The 16,176-nt window shown below is 37.8% G+C and overlaps 3 protein-coding genes across 3 annotated transcripts; 1 reads left to right on the top strand and 2 right to left on the bottom strand.

The window, feature by feature from the left end:
• Positions 1–608: 608 nt before the first annotated feature.
• LOC108849039 (uncharacterized) lies at positions 609–1,977 on the bottom strand. The gene is made up of 4 exons (XM_018622537.1): positions 1,803–1,977; positions 1,191–1,298; positions 926–1,093; positions 609–851 (listed from the first exon to the last, which is right to left on the bottom strand). The coding sequence occupies exons 1-4, from the start codon at positions 1,902–1,904 to the stop codon at positions 726–728; spliced, it is 504 nt and encodes a 167-aa protein (XP_018478039.1). The 5' UTR covers positions 1,905–1,977; the 3' UTR covers positions 609–725.
• A 4,017-nt stretch (positions 1,978–5,994) lies between these two features.
• Positions 5,995–13,239, top strand: LOC130511961 (uncharacterized). Its single transcript, XM_057009926.1, has 20 exons — positions 5,995–7,055; positions 7,409–7,524; positions 7,632–7,840; positions 7,971–8,090; positions 8,207–8,335; positions 8,427–8,552; positions 8,809–8,864; positions 8,981–9,080; positions 9,151–9,268; positions 9,345–9,554; positions 9,636–9,957; positions 10,046–10,139; positions 10,236–10,344; positions 10,466–10,740; positions 10,976–11,103; positions 11,181–11,415; positions 11,492–11,680; positions 11,762–12,400; positions 12,490–12,578; positions 12,654–13,239. Exons 1-20 carry the CDS (start codon positions 6,250–6,252, stop codon positions 12,799–12,801), a joined length of 4,218 nt encoding a protein of 1,405 aa, XP_056865906.1. The 5' UTR covers positions 5,995–6,249; the 3' UTR covers positions 12,802–13,239.
• LOC130511962 (glutamyl-tRNA(Gln) amidotransferase subunit C, chloroplastic/mitochondrial-like) lies at positions 13,086–14,196 on the bottom strand. Its single transcript, XM_057009927.1, has 6 exons — positions 13,891–14,196; positions 13,761–13,801; positions 13,635–13,690; positions 13,506–13,557; positions 13,343–13,429; positions 13,086–13,236 (listed from the first exon to the last, which is right to left on the bottom strand). The coding sequence occupies exons 1-5, from the start codon at positions 14,110–14,112 to the stop codon at positions 13,354–13,356; spliced, it is 447 nt and encodes a 148-aa protein (XP_056865907.1). The 5' UTR covers positions 14,113–14,196; the 3' UTR covers positions 13,086–13,236; positions 13,343–13,353.
• Positions 14,197–16,176: the final 1,980 nt, after the last annotated feature.

Genomic DNA, 16,176 nt, shown 5'->3' with positions numbered 1-16,176 from the left:
CACACTTGCGAAGAAACAAATAAAGACTAATCAAAGATGGATGACAAAAAAACAGCTTACTCAGAGATCTCTGCGTGTTTGCCTATGAGTGTGAACGTATGTGTATATCTACCGTTGTATGTTACGTCGTGTGATTATTACTTAGTAATGGAATGATATAGAAGTTAGGAGTGGTGTGTGTCGTGGGATAAAAGCAACAAGGACGTTGACATTTCGGACACACGTCACGGGAATCTATTTATAGCTATTGGAGCTCATAACGTGAATCATTCAATTTTTGTTGTTTCCAAACTCTTGTGTAATTGCTATATCAATTTGATAAAAACATCTGAACAAAGATAATATCACCACCATATATTCGGAAGAAAAAGAAAAAAACAGTCACAAGATTCAGTCCCACCTGGTCCGTTGAGCCCTCTTCACACGTTTGTTTATACAAGTACCAATACCCTCACTCACTCTGTATATCTCATGAGCATTCCCTCTTCAGTGTACAAATGCGTGTAGAAGCTAAAGTTAAAGCATGCATGTTTGTTTGATATATCTCCTTGCACATTCTCATACTTTTGGATGCTTTTTTGTAGCAGAACAGCGGAAGAACATGGGAATAAGTTTCAGAACGTAGCAACTTTATTAGAACTTGAGTAACAATCTTCTCATTGTTTTTACATACACCTAAGTGTGCAGAGAGAATCAGAAGATAGAAGAATAGACGCTCAGCTACTTTACTTGGTGACGGTGAAGCTTGCACGGAAGTTTGATATCATAACCGGGCACTCGCCCTTCTCATCATACTCCGTGAACTCCTCTCCGCTCGACAAATCAATCTCATCAAACTTAGTTCCAGATTCCTGTTTAGGCCAAAAAAACTCAACTCATGAGAGCTTAAAGTAGTAAGGTATTAGAAAACTAAGTGTGAACTTACAGCTTGAGCTTTCCAAAATCCGCCAAACCCGAAATCGATTGGCTCATATCCTCGACAGTCAAAGACCATAAGAGGAGCATGTTCTCCAGCCTCGGAATCTTCAAGAGTTAAAGGTCGACCTTTCCCCGGGATCATTGTCACATTCCCTTCCCTTCCACAGAACTTACACTATAATAATAACTCAAGGAAGGAGACAAACCATCAAAAAATCAAATCCAAAAGCATAAAGAGATGAAGAGGAGAGAGTGAAGATGAATGATTTTACCTTCTGAACAAGATGACAAGAACCCCTGCCACCAGGAGGAGTAAAAGTCTCATTCAAAGTCACACATGTTTCCTTCTGAGTCACCTCTCCGCATCTTTCACATTTCAACTATACACACACACACACATAAAAAACATTCTGTTAATGTTTTCATGCTAAAAAGCGAGAGAAGAAGACAATAAAGAATTAAAACTGACTTGTTCCTATGTAACAAAACTAGCAAGAACACCAAGGAGAATCATATACTGTGTCTGTCATCATCATCATTGAAGAAGTATACTATTCTATCAAGCTCAGTTCCATGGATTTTGATATGAGACAGAGATTCAATGCTAAATCCTACAAGTACCATGAGCAGCCCCAAAGCAATGGAGAAGAAGCGCTAACACCCAAGTAAACCCTAATCAAGCTCAGTTCCATGAGATAGAGCTTCAATACACAAAAAAAAATTGAAACCATAAACAGGAAAGACTTAAAGCTTTACTGATAATCCTACAAGTACACTGAGCAGCTCAAGCAACGGAGAGTATTCGTTAAATCATCATTACATCCACATAAGCGAGACAATGAAACCCTAACAAAGTTAGAATCAGAATCGAAGATTGAGGAAACCTTGAAGAGGTAAGGGAAGTTGGGATCGTCGCAGCCACCGGAAGGCTGGAGATTAGTGAGATTCTCGAGATCTGCCGTTATTTTAAGCACATAGTTCACCATCTCCCTTCTCCACACGATTCTCCTTCTTCTTCTTCTTCTTCTGCTTCTTCTGATCGTGGTGGTGGTGCTTTACGGAGCAGAAAGACAAGTGATTAACAGAACCGGTTATATCTTAAGAACCGGACCCGCCGGTCGGTCAAGTAAAATTCGATCCGGTTATATCTTAAGAACTAACAGAACCGCTGATTCTTACTAAGCATTAAGCAAGACCATGGGCACTAATTAATTAAACAAACTAATTAAAAAGGTAGAAAACTCCAGACCTAGCATAATCCAATCATGAACTCAAGCCATGATTAATCAAGATTTATCCCTACGTCCAACTGTCCACGATTATCTTTATTACTCGGTAATTGTTAAGTCAACTTACTCTTATGCGTATTAACCAACTAATGGTTAAATGATTCAATCTAGCGTTAGCACTTAGACTGTAACAGTAATCATAATGTTTTACCGTAAAATATTTCAAATGACAACATATTCAGCTATTACATGTCCCATGTCCTCCCATAATCAAAATCATACACTAAAGAGCAGAAAAAATCAAATCCTCTCAAGGGTCAACTTCTCTTACAAGGAGGTTAGTGGACTACAATTATTAGATTATTTTATTTATTATTGGATTCGGATCGATAGTCCAACTCGACAATCCAGCCCATTTAATAATTGCTAATCTTTCAAGGATAGGCTAATTCAATTATTTTTCACATACGTATACACGTAGAAAACATATTGATCTTGATTGTTCAGAAACCCGTGTGTACTTATTGATATAGCTTGTGAAAATCTTCACTATCGATTCGTTTTGAAGGTAGACAGTATATATATCTTTAGTCTCCGACCGTCTTAACATGATTAATCTCACGCCGACAAAGAAAATGATTGTGTCACAAGTGTCTCGTAAGTCGGCTAGTTCGACGTTTAGATCAACATCTTGTTTGGTGTGATATAAAACACACGTTATGAATCTATTTAACCAACAACGTAGAACACCTTGCTCATGTGCTAAGCTTTCTTCCTTTCTAACATAAATGTCACCCCCAAACAACTAAAAGAATGTATAATAGTGGAAACGCACCAACACGCAACCTGTTTGAGGAATCCTCAACAGACAAAACACGTTGAACAAAAGTCAATATATTCTCTTGCCATTTGGCTTGATGTCGGTTTCGCAAAGCCACACGTACATAATATAACATAGCTTCATGACTAATCAACCCCGAAGTATTCCCTTTAAGTCGACCCGTCATTACATCCACATTACTGTCGTCATTATCCTTTTAGTTTGGTAATCAATATTTTATCATTAAACGTGACAAGTACTATCTACATGATTCTCCAACACATAAACATACATTTCCAAAATAATAATCAGAAAGATTAGTTGGACCCCTCTTTGATTAACCGTTAAACTGTCACTTCAGCAAAAAAACCTCGTCATTACTTTGGTCTCGTTTTTTTATAAATATGTTAACTAGATTTCTAGTTTCTCCAACTTAATCTAGTTTGTTTCTTATTTTCTATATTTAACATGTCATAGTTATTAAGGAGAATTAGAAAAATGGGATACTTTGAACTTTTGTTTGTCACAATAGGATTTCTCATACTTTTGTCAATTTTGGACATGTTTTACCTTTCTTTAATGGAAAAAATAGTAAATTGAATTTTAAAAATGTAAAAAAATATGAAAACGGTTAGAAACATAAGTATGACAATATATATATTTAATTTTTTTTCAAAAAGATTTAGAATCATATTTTATTTTATCTTCTACCTACAGTTAGAATACTCATTCTGGTAATCTACTTAGTTTATAAATCGGATTCTAAATTTTAAACAAGATATATCAAGGATATATGCCATAAACTAACATTTCTTGTATATTCTGGCAAAGATAAAATCAGTTATGTTATAATCAAAAAGATGTCTTCGGTCTACCTACATCTTGATAACGATATATAGCCACAACTCAATGATATAGCTCGGCTACATTACATGCCATAACTTGTTCTGCTTTTTACCTTATATGACGCTTCAAGGTAGAATATATTTCTCACATACTATATGATGTTCTGCGTAGTTAGTATACATATTCTAGGCAAATCCAAAAAATATGGAAACTTCCATATTCGGTTAAAAATGTTTCCTAAATCTACCATAAATCTTTCATATCTTTCATAGTATATTCTCTCCTATGATCCTTAAATTAATTAAAATTCAATCAAATAAAAGTAAAATACGTACGTAGATCTGCAGTTTGAACCCACCACCCACGACAATTTTCCCCTTGTTCTAAACTACGCTAGGCGTAACGCGTGCGGTCGGGTAGGACCTAGCGCGTAATGAATTAATCGGGATTATACAGAGATTTAATCGGGAAGTTATTTTAGAGCTTTAATATAGAGATATGGATATATACTACATAAGTTCGAATATCTTGTGTTGTAAACGTGGTGTAGTGGTCTTTGTTGCTCTTTTTAAACCTGCAGAACCCGGGTTTGATAGCCACTGCTGTCGTTTTGGTCTATTTTGTAAGGATTAGGTTAAATGAAATGCTAAATGACAATATTGTCCTCGTCTTCCACCTTCTTACTGCGAAATCTGGAGCCGTTTTCTTTTTTTTTCTTGCGCTTTCAGTGGTTAGTTTCGTAAGTTTTTGTGCAAATAATACAAAACTGTAACATATAATGTGATATCAAGTTTAAATTCTATAAAGCAATGAACTTAGAAGTTTTAACGATTAACTCAGCGAATAGGATCAACTCGCGGCGGTGACCAGCCGATTCACGGTTTTCCGGCGAGATTTTTAGGAACCGGACCAAAGATCATCCAATCAAAACAATATCAAAGGTAAGCTTAATCAGGAAGAAGGGGTGATTCTCCTCAGGCCAAAATCGCCATTGAAGAGCTTCAAAAGCTTCGACGAAGAAGATCAAAGAATTAGAAAATAATTAGGGTAAACACGTATTTATCTTTTCTTGTTTTTTACATTTTAAAATAAAAGAAAATCTAATTTAATTATATTATGTATTTAACTGAGAATTTAATTTGGTTAATCTGAGGGTATTATGGTATTAACATTAATATAAATCCTATTTTTCCAACTAACTAAGAAAAAATATTAGAGGGACAAATTCAAGTTGAAAGTGTTCCATTTATCCAATTTTCCCTAGTTATTAATCCACAAGGTCATGTCAGAAAATTGTATTGCAACCCCTAGACTTGAAAAAGAACCATAGACGTGAAAATGGTAGAGTGGAAGTTTGGCACATTGTATTCTAGAGTCAACAGTGAGTGAATACTTTTTTCATATTGCTACTGAACCTAATGTGAAGTATTTTCTTTGTCTCGTGAAGTTATTATATTTCACTGAATAATTGAAAAAAAGGCAAATATGATTTGTGAAAACTACAAAACAATAACATAAGAGATTGCATTGCTGGTTAAGACGTTGCTAGTCAGCTAAGAGATTGCATTGCTGGTTTGTGTACATTAACATGAGATAACATTGGGTCATTATTTGAGTTTTTCATTTGACTCCATATTTTTACAGTGACTTTATGACTCGTAAATGATTCCCAACAGTGCTTGTGGCCTACAACCTTCAAGATAAATTTCAAACCCTTTCTCAGAAAGAAAAAAAAGTAAAAAACAATCGATTGGTGAAAACACTTTTTTTAAACAATCGATTGGTGAAAATATATTTTTTTACAACCAGGAGCATCGAACATTTTTACTATTAAAGACATTTACACTGGTCAATCATTAATGAACTCACAGTAATATCCAGTGAAAGACTCTAACCACTACAATCAACGAAGGATTATATTTTAACATAAGGATTTTATTAAATTAAAGAAATGTCCTAACATAAGGATTCATTAAATTAAATTAAACTAAATCAGTTGTGTTTTTATTCGTAACACACGGATTAATTAAGTAAAAGTAAAGTTTGATGACCGTAACCAAAGGTCTTTAATTCAGTTTGGTCGTTTATAAATAAACACATGTCATAAACTCATTGGCTCACATAAAAAAAAAAGTCTCACGTGTAACGCGAAAGCTAAAAGCTTTCTAAAAATCTCTCTCACCATTTTACCAAACAAAGCGCGCCTCTCGCTTCCTTCGTTCCTTCAACCTCTTCGCTCTCTCTCTCTACACAAAGCAAATAATCTCCTTCTTTCTTCTCCCACCTCTGTTCAGACACAGAGTATCACGATATCTTCAAACCTCTGTTCTGTCTCTTCGTATAAATCCTCACAATTTCTGAATTTGAATCTTCGTAGAGACGCAACGGTTAAGAAGATTGGTGTAATCATGGCTTCCCTCATCATCTGATCTCTACATGATTCTGATTCCAATTCCAACGATGAGGTTCCATCTCCCTTTCGCCTTCTTCATAATCATCCTCTACACCGTTTCTACAAATTCGAAACTAATCGACGGAGACTACAATCCGCCGTCACCACCTTCTCCGGCGCCGGAGCCTCACCCTGACGACGAACCGTCCGTTTCATGTGTCGATGACTTAGGCGGCGTCGGCTCTTTGGACTCCACGTGTAAGCTCGTCGCCGATTTGAATCTCACACGTGACTCTTACATCTCCGGCAGGGGCAACCTCCACGTCTTGCCCGGCGTCAGATTGGTCTGCCAGTTTCCGGGATGTTCGATCACGGTCAACATCTCCGGGAACTTCTCATTGGCTGAGAACTCCACGGTTATCGCCGGAGCCTTCCGTCTCGCGGCGGAGAACGCCGAATTCGGGATTGGATCGGCGGTGGACACGACTGGATTGGCTGGGGAGCCGCCGGAGGAGGCGAGCGGTACGCCGGAGGGAGTTGAGGGAGCCGGTGGGGGATACGGTGGGAGAGGCGCGTGCTGCTTGACCGATACGACGGCGAAGCTTCCGGGGGACGTGTGGGGCGGCGATGTGTACGGTTGGTCGTCTCTTGAGAAGCCGGAGGTTTATGGGAGCAGAGGTGGGTCCACGAGCAATGAGGTTGATTACGGTGGAGGTGGCGGCGGAAAAGTGGCGATGGAGGTGGTAGGGTGTGTGGGGCTAAACGGCAGCGTTTTGGCTGATGGGGCCAGTGGTGGAGTTAAAGGTGGTGGTGGGTCCGGCGGCAGCATCTTCGTCTTGGCACATAAAATGTAGAAACACTTTTCTTCTTTTTGTCATTTTCACTCTTTTTTGGCTCTTTCTTTAATGGGAAAGTGTTTAGATAATAGATTTCTTATGGCTTTACATTGGTTTAGTGATGTGTTTAGGAAAAAAAAGATAAGTTATGGAGTTGACTCTTAATGCTAAGGTCTAGGGTTATAAAAGCTTAGACCTTTAATTTTTGCTGCATGTAGCATCTGCCTTTTTTAAGCCACTTTGATTTGCTTTGGAAGTGAAGAGTGAGAACTGAAGATCAGAAAGCTCCAAACTTCTAATGAGAGTTTTTGTCATGCTTTGGTTGTAGATTTGATCTCTGAAAATACTGTTTTGGTTCATGCCGCAGGGCAGGGATTGGTCGTATAAGTGCGTCTGGAGGTGATGGTTATGCTGGTGGAGGTGGTGGACGTGTATCTGTTGATGTATTCAGCCGTCATTCTGATCCTAAAATCTTTGTCCATGGTTAGCTTCAGTTTGGTCTATAGCCATTCCTTAAATTGATAGTGGTGAGGTACACTTTGGTGTTGAAGTAGTTGTGACAGTTCAATTGTAAATTTTTATTTTTGTAGGAGGTAGTAGTTTTGGTTGTCAAGAAAATGCTGGAGCTGCTGGGACTATGTATGATGTTATTTCAGAGAGCTTAAAGATCGACAACGAGAATAAGACAACGTATACAGACACTCTTATCCTGGAGTTCCCTTACCATCGCCTCTACACTAATTTGTATATCCAAAACATGGCTAAAGTTTCTGTTCCCTTGCGTTGGAGCCGTGTCCAGGTTTGTGAAAAATTAGATAAGATTCTTAATTTTGTAAACATCATCTTTTGTTCTCTAAAGCCATGTGAGTAGTTAGTTTCCTATGAACAAGTTGGTGGTATTATATATTTTTCTGGTTGTACTTGTACAGGTTCAAGGATCAATAAGTTTGTCAAATGGTGGAGAGTTAAACTTTGGGCTTCCTCGTTATGCTACTTCGGAATTCGAATTATTTGCAGAGGAACTCTTGATGAGCCATTCTGCTATCAAGGTACACGATTAAATTTTGAAAAACACACATGAATTTTGAATATTTGTTCAGTTTATTTATTCATTTATTTCTTACTTGTACTGTCTGGATCTCTATGCTATATATATATATATCAGGTGTTTGGGGCTTTACGAATGAATGTCAAGGTGTTTTTGATGTTGAAGTCTAGAATGTTTATTGATGGTGGTGGTGTGACAATTTTGGGAACTTCAATGATAGAAATTAGTAATTTGTTAGTGCTCAAGGTATTTTAATCATATAATAATCTTTTCTTCATCTTTCTGCTGAATTATATACAAGCTTGATATTCTACTATGTGTTTTTTCTTCCATACAGGAGTCATCTGTGATACAATCCAATGGAAACCTAGGAGTACACGGGCAAGGTCTGTTAAATCTAACAGGCACAGGAGATACTATTGAAGCACAGCGTCTAATTTTATCTCTATTTTATAGTATCCAGGTAAGAAACATAAACTGGATCGTATTTTTGTATGCTTGTGGACTCTGTTAGCTTTTGTGGGCTGTTACATTTACTGTGTGTGAATAATAAAAGATTTGAAGCTTTCATTGATGCTTCTCTGAACTTATAGTGGATTAACTATAGGGACAAAGTAAAGCTCTTTTTTATATTCAGGATATACGAGTTTAACATAGGTAAACCCTGTAAGAAGACAAAAGGTATCACTTGCTAACAGCTATTTTTATGATTTGTGAAGGTTGGAGCTGGAGCGGTCTTGCGTGGTCCTTTGCAGAATGTATCAACTGGTGGCCTGTAAGTTCCGAGAAGGTTGTCGGATGTGACCTTCTACAAAAGTCATTTATCTTTTATTACATTTTACTTTGTTGTACTGATACTGGTAAAACTTTTATGTTTGGTTTATTTTAAAGTACTCCAAAGCTTTACTGTCAACGAGAAGATTGTCCTGTTGAACTACTCCACCCTCCCGAAGATTGCAATGTCAATTCATCCCTTCCATTCACTCTTCAGGTGCTTATTTACAGAAGAAACATGATGAGGCGAAGTATGTTTTGCATGTTCTAACTGGTGTCTGTTGCAGATTTGCCGTGTTGAGGATATTACTGTTGAAGGTCTCATCAAAGGATCTGTTGTCAATTTCCATCTGGCAAGAACGGTAGTTGTCCGGTCCTCTGGAACAATAACTGCAGACGGGATGGGTAAGGCACACACACACAGTCGTTTTTCATTTGTACTATGAACCAGTTTTTTGAGATATTTAACTATGGAACACAGGCTGCAAAGGTGGAGTTGGGAAAGGTAGGTTTCTGAGAAGCGGTGTTGGGAGTGGTGGTGGACATGGCGGTAAAGGCGGAAGCGGGTGTTACAATCATACTTGCATCGAGGGTGGTGACTCTTACGGAAATGTTGATCTACCGTGTGAACTTGGCAGTGGAAGTGGAAATGAAGAGTCAACAGATTCAGTTGCTGGTGGAGGAATCATTGGTAAAGTCATGTAATGTCTAATAGAGAAGTGATTGGTTTCACTTACCTATATACTAACTCTTCTTGAAATGTATTGTGAAGTGATTGGTTCTCTTGAGCACCCACTTTCAAGCCTATCACTTGAGGGATCGATAACAACTGATGGTGAAAGTCCCAGGAAGACGCTGAGAGCCATAAGTAATTCAAGTCTAGGACCTGGTGGTGGTTCAGGTGGAACAGTGCTTTTTTTCTTGCGCACACTTGACATAGCTAGGTCTGCGGTTCTATCTAGTATTGGAGGAAATGGTAGTCTAAAGGGAGGTGGTGGTGGGAGTGGTGGAAGGATTCATTTTCATTGGTCAGACATTCCAACTGGTGATGTCTATCACCACATTGCCAATGTAGAGGGAAGAGTTTATGTAAGGTTTGTTAAAAAAAAAAGTTCGTTACACAACAAACTGTGAGCTTAATACGTTTTCGAACATAACGTCTGATGCTACTGTTAATTACAGAGGAGGGTTGGGTGCTAGTGAAGAAAACGTTGGAGAGGCGGGAACTTTGACTGGTAAAGCTTGTCCAAAAGGGCTCTATGGTCTATACTGTGAGGTAGTGTTGAACTCTCGTATGTGTCCTTGTTTCTATCCACAACATTTTTGGTTTAACACGCTTCAACCATTTACATGTTTCATCAATCTACTACAGGAATGTCCAGCTGGGACTTATAAGAATGTTACCGGATCTGATGAAGCTCTTTGTCATCTTTGTCCTGCTAGAGATATTCCCCGTCGTGCTGTTTATGTCACTGTTCGAGGTACTTCTTTTAAATGAGAAACTGTGATCAGTCTATGAGTCCTTGAATCACATAACTATAAATGGAAAGATCTTAATAATGAGGAAATGCCTTTTGTGTGTTTACTTGTTTCTTTGACCAGGTGGTGTTGCGGAAACGCCATGTCCATACCAATGCGTTTCGGATAGATACCACATGCCACACTGTTATACTAGACTTGAAGAGTTAATATACACATTTGGTGGACCCTGGCTGTTTGGCATTCTATTAGTGGTTGTGCTCCTTCTACTTGCACTTGTTTTCAGCGTCGCCCGGATGAAATTCGTTAGCGGCGAGGAGGCACACGGAGCTGCCACAACAACTCATCATGGCTCTCAGATTGATCACTCATTCCCATTCCTAGAGTCATTAAACGAGGTTTGCTCAAGTCTTGTCTTTTATGTTGAGCCCCTTTAGTGCTCCCTACTGATTTTTCTTGTAGAAGTTTACTAACGCAGTATGTTTTGCTAGGCTATAACAAAATAATCATTCTCCACACCTTAGTATGTGTGTCAATTAACAAACTAGTTCCCTTCAACATACATTAGTTTCCAGATGGCTCTATATACAGTTTTTTTAGGTCCTATACATTATTTGTCTTTATCTTATTAAGGTGATGGAGACAAGCAGAGTGGAGGAATCACAGGGACACATGCATAGGATATATTTCTTAGGCCCTAATACTTTCAGTGAACCTTGGCATCTTTCTCATACACCACCAGATGAAATAAAGGAGATCGTGTAAGTTAGTAGTCATTAGCTGTTGGTGTTTATGAGATACCATTTGTCTTTGTCTCCTCATTTGGTTCTTTTTCTAGGTACGAGGCTGCGTTTAATGGATTTGTTGACGAGATCAATGCTATAGCTGCATACCAATGGTGGGAAGGTGCTATTTACGTAGTGCTTTCAATTATTGTCTATTCTCTTGCATGGTCATGGCAGCAATCACGTAGGAGGCTGAAGTTTCAGAAACTCCGTGACTTTGTTCGGTCAGAATATGACCATTCTTGTCTACGCTCGTGTCGGTCAAGAGCTTTATATGAGGGGCTAAAGGTACATCATATCCAATTATTAAAAAAGAAAACTAAAAGGGCCAACCATAGGCTAATAGATTTAAGCTTATGTGCAGGTAGCTGCTAGTCCTGATTTAATGCTAGCTCATCTAGATTTCTTCCTTGGTGGCGACGAAAAGAGAAACGATCTTCCTCCTCCTGTTCATCAAAGACTCCCAATGCCTTTAGTTTTTGGAGGTGATGGGAGTTACATGGCTTATTACTCACTCCAGAGCGATGATATTCTGACCAGTCTTTTGAGTCAGGTTGGGTCTTTTCTTGTTCTTGAAGAGTTGTGTCAGTGACTGTAACTATCGTCGTTACTGAATATCACCTTCTTTTGATAGGTGGTCTCACCAACAACTTGGTACCGCTTTGTTGCTGGTCTGAACGCTCAGCTACGCTTGGTTCAGCAAGGGAAGCTAAGGTCCACGTTTCGCTCGGTTATGAGATGGATTGAAACTCATGGAAACCCTGCCTTGAGAAGACATGGTGTACGTGTTGACCTAGCTAGGTTTCAGGCTTCTCCTTCTTCGTCTTGTCAGTATGGGATCCTTGTTCACACCATTGTAGATGAAGTGGCATCACAAAGACATGTCGATGAAACAGAACAGCAGCATTTCACACAGTCTCTAAGTAGCTCAATCATAGACATTGGTAGCTTACAGTTTCTCAAAGAAGAAAAAGATGTCCTCTCACTCATCTCCTTCTTGATTCACAACACGAAACCTGTTGGCCATCAGGATCTGGTTGGTTTGGTTATCTCGGTGCTTCTCCTAGGAGATGTAACTCTAATGCTACTCACGCTGCTTCAGCTCTACTCCATATCTGTGGTTGCCGTTTTTCTCGCTTTGTTTGTTTTACCTCTCAGCATCATCTTCCCGTTCCCTGCTGGTGTCAGCGCTTTGTTTAGCCACGGACCAAGGCGGTCTGCTGAACGCACTCGCGTTTATGCGTTGTGGAACCTCACATCACTGGTCAATGTTGTAAGTTACTTTATGGAAATGGTACTGTCTTCTCTGGTTTCTGCAGTCTCCTCTTACTAGTTCTGCCCTTGTTGTTTTTTTAATCTCAGGTTGTTGCGTTTGTGTGTGGATATATTCATTACCATGACTCATCATCTGGGAAAAAGATTCCATATCTCGAGCCGTGGAACATTAGCATGTGAGAATGATCTTTCAAGTTCGAACCTAACAACACATCGACATCAACTAACATGCTACTTTATATGTTTTGCAGGGACGAGAACGAATGGTGGATATTCCCAGTGGCTTTGTTCTTGTGCAAAGTGTTGCAATCCCAGCTTGTGAACTGGCACGTTGCAAACCTCGAGATACAAGATTACTCCTTGTACAGTGATGACTCCGAACTGTTCTGGCAGTCATAAACCATAATTTATCATACAAAAACACGGTGAAGAGAGCTGTTTTCTTTTTTTAAAAGGCGTCTTCTAGTGCACGAGCTGATTGGAAAGATATTTCAGGTGAATGAATATATATAGCTAACTATTTGATTCCCAAGCCAAGATCCATCTTGTGTGTGTTTTTTTCAACTTTGATGGATCTTTCTGGGATGTAATGTTTGTTTTGCTGTTTTAAATGATGTATGTCTTCACCTATAAAGATTATTTTGGTGTTTGTTGTATGAACTTTATATGTTGTTTGGTCCTGGTTTACAAACAAGGATCACTGTATACGAAATGGATAGAGTTTAGGTAACGTATACAATGTTTTACTTTGTTCTTCTCTTCTAAACAATTTAAAAAAAAAAACAAAACATAGATGATGTAACAAGGACCGGAGCTGAGAATGAATCTGTGAAGCTGCGCATGAAAGACACACCCAAAGATTGTGAACATATAAAAGAAGCTAAAATATCACAAGTAGATATACTATGATTCCTCCTCAGTGGATTAGAGAGTAGAGTACCTGAACAAAAGTCACTCTTTGTTTACTACTTTAGGGACTTTTAGATATGTCTCATCAAAGCTTGGAATAGAAGCTCTTATACTATCCCTGTATAAGAATAAACCAAAAACTTCAGTAGAGACAGCTTTAACCATAATCAATTCTACTGTTATGAAGATCAAACCTGTTCTCAAACGTCTCGGGAGCATCCTCTCGCAAACTTCCTCCTTCCATTTCTACAAGTATTTGTTTTTTTTTTTAAAGATCGAGTAAGGATCAAAGACAGTGAAATAATTGTGTAATGAATTCAGACCTGCTCTAATCGCAGGCTCAACACTGTTAACATCAACATGTTGAAGCTGACCAAACCTGCATTTTTTTCCCACCAATTTACAAAAGCCAATCTCAGTAAATACAATAGCTTTAATCATTAATTTACCAGTCGATGACTTGACGAATCTTAGGTTCACATTCCTTAATCTAGGGGGAAAGAAGAGGGAGGAGAAAGTCAATTTCCGACAAGAAGTAGATTTAGAGAAACGCAAACGATTAATAAGTGAAAAGGGTACCTCGGCAGAGGTGAGAGAGATTCGAGCTGTCTCAGCAAGACGGGATATGTCGGGAGAGGAGTTCGTGTCGGACGAGAAACTTCGAGCTATTATTATACTCTCTCGTCTTTGGAACTGGAGAATTGAACAAGAAGAAGACGAGGAGGAGGTTGAGGATTGGATTTTGATCCTGCGAGCACAAGACGACGATATAGCGGCAAGCAAAGCTCTGGTCGCCGCCATGCCTACTAAATTCAAACTCTCCCCAGTCTCCAGATTGTGTCTGTGAAGAAAATTAGTAAACCGGTTTCAACCGGTAGGCATTCAATAAATCAGTTTAGTATTATAGCACACCGTTTTAAACCGGTCGTTTCTTAACCCGAGTCACTTCCAAGTAAAATGGATGTTTTTTACTGTGTAAAAAAACTCTTGGATTTGAGCTTGTGAGATTGCTACTAACACTTTCTGTGCGTGCATGAACTGATATCGACGGAAAGTAAATTTTAAGTCGACCAAATATATAATGCAGTTATCAACCAAAATTAGTAAAAATTGTTGTAAGCTTTCAAACAGTGCACTTTACTTTCACAATCAGCTTTCAAACCCGTGCGTGATGATAAAACCAATGTGATTACAGTCAATATTTGATATGAGAATACAGAGTTAATAATGTCAATGTCACACGAACAGACCCCCACAGCTTGAGCAGACATCATGAGCAGATATGTACTAGCTTCAGTGATCTCTTAAAATTTCTATACCTATTAGTTTGTAATATTTAACTAAGTGGTGGTAAACTCTTTTGGGATTTAGTATATATCTATATTAGTCATGGTTTGATTCTCTCTAGGAGATAAATTATCACTATTTGATTAGTTTAGATTTGGGTTTTGATTCAAATAGTTTATATGGTGGGTTATAATAGATGGTCGATATATTTTTGGCATTAATCGGAAGGTATTCCAAAAGCGAATCGGATAGTATTGTACGCTTTTGGGTTATTCCACTCTGTAGCACTTTTTAGTACTAAGTGTGTTTGTCTCGGAGTCGACCGAATATTTGGGAACTTTTGGTTAGATACTCCTCATAAAGGTAATCTTAAGACTTTCATCAGACTATCCCATTTACGGTGCTTGGATTGCATGCATGCATTGTCTAAGCCTACCTTTTGGTAAATTGTCAGATAATAGTCAAAATGTTGAATTGATGCACTTATATAGTTATATGAATTGTATGCGGAAACATAAAATTCTAATAATCACTAAGGGATCAGTTTATCCTTTAAATAAATAAAAAGTATCCTATGGACGCACTCGTCACTCGATGGATCTCGATGTTTATTATGAGTAACCTAGCTATAGTGAACCTTTATTCATATTAGTATTTTAGAGGTATTTTGCAGCTTAACGTGAAAGTGAATAAGAGATCTTAATTACTTTTTTTTTACTAAAGGCTTAAAGAAACCTTAATTACTATGTGATGAATACTGCACAAGGAGAGGCCAGGTAGTCCAACCTTTTTCTTATATATACGATAACCAAGCAAATTATATATAGTTTAGACATAACCTTATTTCACGTACAGTCCGTGGACCTTTGCCTATGTACATCTATCAATATATCAAGTACAATATATAACGCTGGCTAAGAGATATCTATATATACATTATGTAAACCAAATTTCTCCCACTTGCTGGTTAGGTTTGCATGATAACGCATGTGACGAGCACGTCAATGTAAGTTCCATTTTCCTTTTTTAAGGCAATAACGCGGGTTTATCTTTTGATTCACATATTTTATATACATGTTGTATATTATTTAAGATTTATAATATAAAAAGTTAGAATGATCCGGAACCAAAAAAAATCGACCCGGACAAAAAAAAACCAAATACCTACTTAGATCCAAATGTTGAGAACTCGAAAAACTCATACCTGAAATGAACATATTTATACCGATCCAGTGAGCTAAATTTCAAACATAATATTTTTTGTTATATTTTTAATTCATTTTTTTTGGTTGGTGAGAGTTACTATTTATTCGGAATATTTTTGGCTAACTTAATGGTATATATTCGTAGGTTTCTTTTTTTCTGAACAGAAAAAAAGATTTGGGTCTTAATTAAATTTATCTTATGTAACAAATTGCTGCTATAAATATTTTTTATAAAAACTAATTTATAACAGTAATATCATTTTTTGTTATAAATTAGTATATCATGGTTTATAGGTTAAAAGTATAGAGTTAGTCGTCTTCGTAGTATTGCTAATATTGATAGATGCAAGTTAATGAATACAAATAATATATT

This window comes from Raphanus sativus, chromosome 4, assembly GCF_000801105.2.
Source record: "Raphanus sativus cultivar WK10039 chromosome 4, ASM80110v3, whole genome shotgun sequence".
In the NCBI taxonomy this organism is placed as follows: Eukaryota; Viridiplantae; Streptophyta; class Magnoliopsida; order Brassicales; family Brassicaceae; genus Raphanus; species Raphanus sativus.
The sequence above is the reverse complement of the archived record's forward strand: the minus strand, read 5'-3'. Positions and strand labels throughout refer to the sequence as shown.

Coding starts and splice junctions, on each gene's coding strand:
- LOC130511962 (XM_057009927.1), bottom strand. CDS start 14,112: ATGGCGGCGACCAGAGCTTTGCTTGCCGCTATATCGTCGTCTTGTGCT. Junction 13,691..13,760: donor ATTCGTCAAGTCATCGACTG/GTAAATTAATGA, acceptor AAAAAAATGCAG/GTTTGGTCAGCTTCAACATG. Junction 13,558..13,634: donor TGAGCCTGCGATTAGAGCAG/GTCTGAATTCAT, acceptor AAATACTTGTAG/AAATGGAAGGAGGAAGTTTG.
- LOC108849039 (XM_018622537.1), bottom strand. CDS start 1,904: ATGGTGAACTATGTGCTTAAAATAACGGCAGATCTCGAGAATCTCACT. Junction 1,299..1,802: donor ACTTCCCTTACCTCTTCAAG/GTTTCCTCAATC, acceptor GTGTGTGTATAG/TTGAAATGTGAAAGATGCGG. Junction 852..925: donor GATTTTGGAAAGCTCAAGCT/GTAAGTTCACAC, acceptor TGGCCTAAACAG/GAATCTGGAACTAAGTTTGA.
- LOC130511961 (XM_057009926.1), top strand. CDS start 6,250: ATGATTCTGATTCCAATTCCAACGATGAGGTTCCATCTCCCTTTCGCC. Junction 10,741..10,975: donor TCCTAGAGTCATTAAACGAG/GTTTGCTCAAGT, acceptor TATCTTATTAAG/GTGATGGAGACAAGCAGAGT. Junction 12,401..12,489: donor TCACATCACTGGTCAATGTT/GTAAGTTACTTT, acceptor TTTTAATCTCAG/GTTGTTGCGTTTGTGTGTGG.